A 7262-nucleotide genomic window follows, 5' to 3' on the forward strand; every position below is an offset into this window, starting at 1 on the left:
CCATGACCCTCACCCAAACACCCCCTCCAACCTATGGCTATCTTCCTGTGAGTGTTCCTGACAAGGGAAAGGGCAAGCTGTGACAGACAGCTAGGGGGCAGGCACAGAAAGCCACCTGCAGCGTTATCCAGGGCGAGACCACAAACATGGGCTCTAGCTCCACCCTTAGGAAAGCACGGCAGACTGTCAGCACTTAGCCAGGTGTACTGGGACTGAGAGAAGGCATGCAAGCTTAAGAATTCTGTCACAAGAGGAAGCAAGAAGTATGGAACAGTCCTATCTGTAGAACCTCTGAGAAAGCTTCAAAATCACTAGCAGAGCTGATGGAAGGAAGTTGCCTCCCAAAGTCAGTCAGTGAAAACCAGAAGAGGTGACTACTGCTTCTACTTCAAATTCAAAGAAACAAAACAGGGCTTCAAGGAACATGAAAAAATCAAGGAAACATGACACCACCAAAGGCTTACAATAATTTTCCAGTGACTGACCCCAAAGGCATGGAGATCCAGGATGTATTGGAAAAAGAATTTCAAATAGCCATTTTTAAGGAAGCTCAGTGAGCTACAAGAGAACAGAGAAAGACCTTTTAATAAAATCAGGAAAACAAAACAGAAACCAAATAAGCTTAATAAAGAGAGAGGAATTATTAAAAAGAAGTTCTGGAGCAGAAGGTGGGATGAAGGAAATGCAAAACACAATAGATATCATCAACAGCAGAGTGGACCACAGAGAGGAAAGAACTTGTGAAGAAGCACCTAGAAATGTTCTAGTCAGAGAAGAACAAAGAAAAAAGAATAAAGAAGGCTGAAGAAAGCCTTTATGATCTATGGGATATCATCAAAAGAAGCAGTCTTTGGAGTCCCAGAAGGACAGGGAGGGAGAAGGGAGCAGAAAGCTTACTTTCTTTCATTAAAGAAGTAATGTCTGAGAACATCCCAAATCTGGGGGGAGATTTCAATATCCAAGTTCATGAGATTCATAGGTCCTCAAACAAACTCAACTGTAAAAGCTCTTCTCCAAAGACATATTGGAATGAAACTGTCAAAAACCAAAGGCAAAAAGAATCTTAAAAGCAGAAAGAGAAAAGAAACTTGTTACTTACAAAGGAAGCCTGGGATGGTAATCAAGATTTACCATCAGAGACTTTACACTGGGGAGACAGTGGGATGACATAGTGAAACCACTGAGAGAAGAAAATTGCCAATCAAAACACTACCTGGAAAAGTTGTGCTACAGAAATGAAGGATATCTGGAGACTTTCCCAGACAAACAAAAACTGGAAGTCTTTATTACCCCTAGACCTGCCTTACAAGAAATGCTGGAAGGAGTTTTTCAAGCGGAAAGGAGAGAATGCTCATTAGTAACATGAAAACATACACATCACACTAGGAAAAGTTAGTAAATAGTCAAATTCAGAACACTCGAATACTGTGATATATTAAACACTTAACTCTACTATAAAGGTTAAAGGACAAAAATTATAAAAAAAACCATAACTATAATAATTTGTTTATGGTTACACAATATAAAAAAAAGGTAAAGCTGTAAACATAAAAGGAGGGATAAAAGGGTAAAACTTTTTTTAGAAGAGATTTTATTTATTTATTTGATAGAGAAAGACACAGCGAGAGAGGGAACACAAGCAGGGAAAGTGGGAGAGGGAGAAGCAGGCTTCCTGCTGAGCAGGGAGCCCAATGCGGGACTGGATCCTTGGACCCTGGGATCATGACCTGAGCTGAAGTCAGATGATCAATGACTGAGACACCCAGGTGCCCCTAAGGGTAAAGCTTTTGTATGCTGTCCAAGTTAAGCAACAAGCATAAAATAGACTGTTAAATCTGTAAGATGTATTATGTGAACCTCATGGTAACCTCAAATAAACATCTATAATACATATGCAAAAGATAAATAGAAAAGAGTCAAAGCATACCACTATGGAAAATAATCACTTCACAAAGGAAGGCAGCAAGAGAGGGAGAAAGGAACAAGGGAACTACAAAATAGAAAACAGTAAGATGGCATTACCAAGTCCTTACCTATCGTGACTCACCAAATGTGAATGGATTACATTCTCCAGAAAAGGCATATGTGGATGAATAGATTGAAGAAGAAAAAAAAAAAAAGACCCAAATGTATGCTTCCTATAGGAGACTCACTTTAACTTGAAGGACACATATAGGCTCAAAGTGAAGGGATGGAAAAGATATTCCATGCAAATGAAAACCACAACAGGACAGAGTGGGGCACCAGGGTGACTCAGTCTTTTAGGCTTCTGCCTTCGGCTCAGGTCAAGATCCCAAGGTCCTGGGACAGAGCCCCGCATCGGGCTCTCTATCTCAAGGTCCTGGGACAGAGCCCCGCATCGGGCTCTCTATCTCAAGGTCCTGGGATAGAGCCCCACATCGGGCTCTCTGCTCAGCAGGGAGCCTGCTTCCCCCTATCCCTCTGCCCCATAACCCCCAACCCCAGCTCGTGCTCTTTCTTACACACTCTCTCTCAAATAAATAAATAAAATCTTTTTAAAAAATAATACAAAACAAAACAAAAGAGAACAGGAGTAGTCGTAATTACAGTGGACAAAAGAGACTTTAAGCCAAAAGCTGTAAGAGACAAAGAAGAAAGAAGAAAGATCTCAAATAAAAAACCTAACTTTATACTTCAAAAAAACAGGGAAAGGGTAACCTTAGCCCAAAGTTAGCAGAGGGGAGGAAATAATGAAAATCAGGGCAGAAATAAATAAAGACTGAAAAACAGTAGAAAAGATGGACAAAGCTAAGAGCTTCCCATCAAGCCCCTTTTTCATTGATATCATAAGCAATTGGCTGATGAGCTTGTAGTGTGTGTGTTTAGAGAGGGGCAGCTTGAGATGGGTAGTCAGACTACTGGTTTTCAAAATCCAGTCTTTGGATCCTTAAAATACATGTGGGGGAAAGGATGTGAAGACTCCTGTCTCTGCTTCAAACTGAGTAGGTATACTTTGATTTTGTTAATAAATTTGGCTTTCCCTCCCTTGCTTTACTTGGAAAGATATTTTCCTAGCTAATCACATATTTTAAAAACCACAGCATTTCATGATCTTATTATGTGCCTTGTAGCCTATGGAACAGGTAGTGGTTTAAAAATCTGCCTGCAAACTCTTGTATGTTCATTGAATTAAGAGATGTGGTCTGTGTTCTCTAACTCTGAACTTGGGAGACTTAAATCATCATGTAAAATATCCACATCCAGCTATGAAGAGGGTCCCCCAGAGAGATGGGGGTGGAGGGGAGAGAAGATTCCATTGGATTCAACCCTCAGCTGTTTAAGACCTGTCAGCTCAGACACCTGACATTGAGTGAAGGCCTTGAGACGACCTCAATCCCAGCCATCACCCAGCTGCAAAGATGTAAAAACAAAAAACAAAACAAAAAAAACCTGAGGATGAACTGCCTTGGCTTATTCAAGAACAAAATCAACGATTGCTCTTGCTTTCAGTCACTGTTTTCTGATGGGTGGTTAGAGGGAAGTTGATTATGACAATAGATGCTACAATTTTAGGTATTATTCTAAGAATACTGAAACCTGTGTTTCTGCTAATGTTCTATTATTGTATTTTTTGGATTTTAGAAAAGCCAGCAGGATTTAAAGCAGGAAAGGATCTCTGGAACCAGGTGTCCTAGAGATGCTATCTGAAAAGGAAAATTTGGGGAAATCCCTTACATCTCTTTGATTTGGTAACCCTACTTCCTTTCTTTTTCTACATGAAGTGTTTTACTTCAAAAAAGCAGAACCCTTAGTAAGAGTCATAGGTCACACACGACCTGGGCATAGCCCACACCTCGCACACCAGCCCTGAATTCGGTGGAAGGCAGGCCAACATCAATCATGCCTTCTCTCTCATTTTCTAGCATCTTTCCCAGAGCAGAGCAATGGGTCAGCACATGTACCATTCCGTCCTATGATTCATTCCAAATGAAGTCCTGCCTATCACCCACTCACTTTCTTTCTACTCCTGTCTGCTCCTATAAAAGGAGGGCAGAGCCACCAGAGGAGCAGAGAGGCTAAGAGCAATCCAGAAACCTCCAGCTCTCACGCCCAAGATCCCTGCTCCCCGCCGACATGAAGGTCTCCGCCACACTTCTCTTCCTGCTGCTCATAGCTGCTGCCTTCTGCCCTCAGGTGCTTGCCCAGCCAGGTAAGCCCCTCTTGCTTTGCCCCCGAAGCCCATCACCACACCTCTGGGTTCTCATGGGCCACCAGAGCAGGAGGATCACCCACAGTCTCCTGTCCATGACTGCTTTCCGAGATCAGGAGAGTCAGAGAAGGACAAGGAGTGAAACTGATCACTCGGTTGCTCCTGGGAATTCCAGCCATGGACCCCAAAACCTGTCCTTCCAGGTCTCCAGCTCTACCATCATCCCCTCAGTGCCCCTGCTCCTTGTAGCCATGTTTGGGGGGGAACTGGGGTGATCAAAAAGAGGGGGACTCTGGTGGAGGGTGCGCAGGGTATTTCCAGAGGTGGTAGAGGGGAAAGGAGGAGACTCAGAATCTGGACTGTGCTTTGCTCAGTCCAGCATCCAGACACAGGGCTCCGCAGAGGCATCGGGATCAGGGAAACTCACAACCAGGCCTAGATTGCTCAGAGACCAGAGGGGGACCCACAGCTGCGGACTCCCGTCCTGAGGAATTGGGCTATCCTATGAGCCCCCCTAACAACACCCAGAGTTATTGCCACTTCCTCTTCCCCTCGCAGTTAGCGGTGGTACCCTTCCATTTCACGGTCCGTGCCGATGAGACTGAGAGGTTCAGACCAGAGACACAGCACTTAGAGTGGCCAGGATCCCTTTCCTTCGACTCTCCTCCTTACCGTTCCCTACCTTACAAATAGGAAGTCCCAGCACACACCCTAAATAACCCTTGTTGTTGTTTCAACAGACGGGATTAATAGCTCAGCCACCTGTTGCTATAGATTTGCCACTAAGAAGATCCGCATCCAGAAGCTGAAGAGCTACAGAAGAATCACCAGCAGCTACTGTCCCTGGGAAGCTGTGATGTGAGTGACGCCATGATCACCCACGCTCAACCCTTGACCTTGAGTTCTGCTCCTATGCAGTGGATAGAGTTATTATTAAGACGAGTTGGAATTTAACCCCTAGATGCTTAGACCAGCTCTAATCCAATCCCAGAAATTTTTTGTGGGAAAAGGGAATTGGAGAACATAGAGACTTCCCATTCCCAGCTCCCTGTCTAGCTGTTAGTTCAGATGTCGGTTCCTTCATCCAGGACACGGGCTGGTTCCCCCCCCCCCCCACCACCCCGGGCAAGCAAAAGTAGCTGCTTCCCCTGAGTTCCTTCCATCATCTTCCCACATCACCCCAGGCTAATGGGACAGGCCGATTTCCCACAGAGTGAGTTACACTCCCAGGTTGAATCTTCAGTGCACTCTGTCTAACTGCCCTCTCTTCCCACAGCTTCAAAACCAAACTGGCCAGGGATGTCTGTGCCAACCCCAAGCAGAAGTGGGTCCGGGATCTCATGCAGTACCTGGACAAGAAAACCCAAACCCAAAAGCCATGAACATTCATGCCCACAATGAAGCCAAGGCAATACCCAGGAAACGATTCATTTAATGTTCCTTATCTTTTCCAACATACCTTCTGAGATTGCTCTATTATAATTTTAAAGAATATGAGATTTGTGTAATAATGTGAATCATAGTTTTTTCTTAAGTAATTCTTTATGTCTTCTAAGTTGTTAATATTTTAATTTAATGTGCTCTGGAATTGAATGTATTTTAAATGTCAACCCTTGGACATATCCCATGACTTCAGCCCACTAAAAACTGCGGGACGCTCCTTTCCTCTCTACCTCTTTGTAACGTTGTGTAGATCTTTGCACGAATCAAAGCAAATATATATATACTTAATTTTAAGAGGAGATGTTCCTATGAAACCATAAGATTATTCTAGAAATGAGTATTTTTATATGTACAACTCTTGAATTTTTACATAAAATATATTTTTGGATAAAACTTGACTTTGATGCCTTTTTAAAGGACAAGATAAAGCTGGTGGGAGTACCAGGGAGAGGAGGGCTGGTTTCAGAAAGTGGGGCTTGTGTTCTGGGGGAATGAGCATAGGATGGACTCTGGGCTTGTCCCCAAGCTGGGCTACCCTGCACAGCAAGGAGTCAGGTTGCCTAGGGCGAGGTTTGGCCAACTCCACAGCTCTAACTGACATCAGCTTCAGCCATTCATTCAAATACCTTCTTCCTTTCCAAAATTATTTCCTTCCTCACCATCCCACATCCTTCCCAAGAGCCTCTCCCCTCAGCTGTTGCCTTAGTCTTATAGCTGGCTGGTTTTCTTTTTTCTAACCCTTGAATCTAGAATAATACAAGTATCACCTGCATTGAGGAACCAATGAGGGACTCAACAGAGGACCTCAGACGTTCCCTTCCACATCTGGGAACCACGTGTCCTAGAAAGATCTCTATCTTTATATATTGAGGGAGAGCAAGGAGGGTCAGAAGGGTATGAGCAAGGAGGGCATGACAAGGCAACATGCTAAAAAACCCTTGATAACTTCAAGCTGAGCTTCTTGGAGAGAGAGGGTTGCTCAAAACTCCCATAGAAATTTCAAGGTGTCAGGAGAAATCGGACACTTTGGTGGCAAGCAGACAATTCATAGGTGACTCGTGGATGCTCAGGCCAGGTCCAACAGCCCTTTCCTCCCCACCTCCCCATAGTCCTCAACCCCAAAAATCTCAAATGCCAGTCAGGAACAACAGTAGCCCGACCAGGCGAAAGAGGGATACTCTAGTGCCATGAAATACAGCAAGCCCTGTGGTCCAGGCAAATACCAAGCAGTGTCAGGTCATAGGATGAGCAAGAAGAGACGGGTTCCATGTGCCCAGAGCCTAAAGGAATCTGATTACACTCTCCCTGTCAAGACTGTCTATTCATTTTCAAGGAATTCTGAACTTATTGTCCTCATTGGGCCTCTTTGGACACAGGGGGTTGGTTAAAGAGAAATTCCAAACCACAACCAGGAACAGAAACTGATCCATAACTGGGCATGGAGTTTAATGGGACTCAAAAATCAGTCTGGGTGTAAAACCAATGTGCCTAGTAAATTAGGGCAAGTTATTTTTCCTGACCGGGCCCCCAACCATGGAGATTTATGGTCTCATATTGGCATCAACATCTCTTAGACATTAATGAAAATTTAGATTTCCAAGTACCATCACCAAAGATTCTAATACAGAATGTTGGGTGGACAAAGTGC

General features: G+C 44.0%; 1 protein-coding gene across 1 annotated transcript; it reads left to right on the forward strand.

Annotated features, from left to right (window-relative positions):
- The first annotated feature begins 4047 nt into the window (after nt 1-4047).
- Nucleotides 4048-5575, forward strand: LOC116858459 (C-C motif chemokine 2-like). Its single transcript, XM_032843257.1, has 3 exons — nt 4048-4171; nt 4912-5029; nt 5448-5575. Exons 1-3 carry the CDS (start codon nt 4096-4098, stop codon nt 5551-5553), a joined length of 300 nt encoding a protein of 99 aa, XP_032699148.1. The 5' UTR covers nt 4048-4095; the 3' UTR covers nt 5554-5575.
- Nucleotides 5576-7262: the final 1687 nt, after the last annotated feature.

Source organism: Lontra canadensis, unplaced genomic scaffold (assembly GCF_010015895.1).
Source record: "Lontra canadensis isolate GAN:19392208 unplaced genomic scaffold, GSC_riverotter_1.0 scaffold137, whole genome shotgun sequence".
NCBI classification, from domain to species: Eukaryota; Metazoa; Chordata; class Mammalia; order Carnivora; family Mustelidae; genus Lontra; species Lontra canadensis.

Bases quoted from the DNA above. Each gene is read 5' to 3' on its own strand.
- LOC116858459 (XM_032843257.1), top strand. From the start codon at position 4,096: ATGAAGGTCTCCGCCACACTTCTCTTCCTGCTGCTCATAGCTGCTGCC. The intron at 4,172-4,911 runs GTAAGCCCCTCT...TTGTTTCAACAG, and splicing joins TCAGGTGCTTGCCCAGCCAG to ACGGGATTAATAGCTCAGCC. The intron at 5,030-5,447 runs GTGAGTGACGCC...CTCTTCCCACAG, and splicing joins TGTCCCTGGGAAGCTGTGAT to CTTCAAAACCAAACTGGCCA.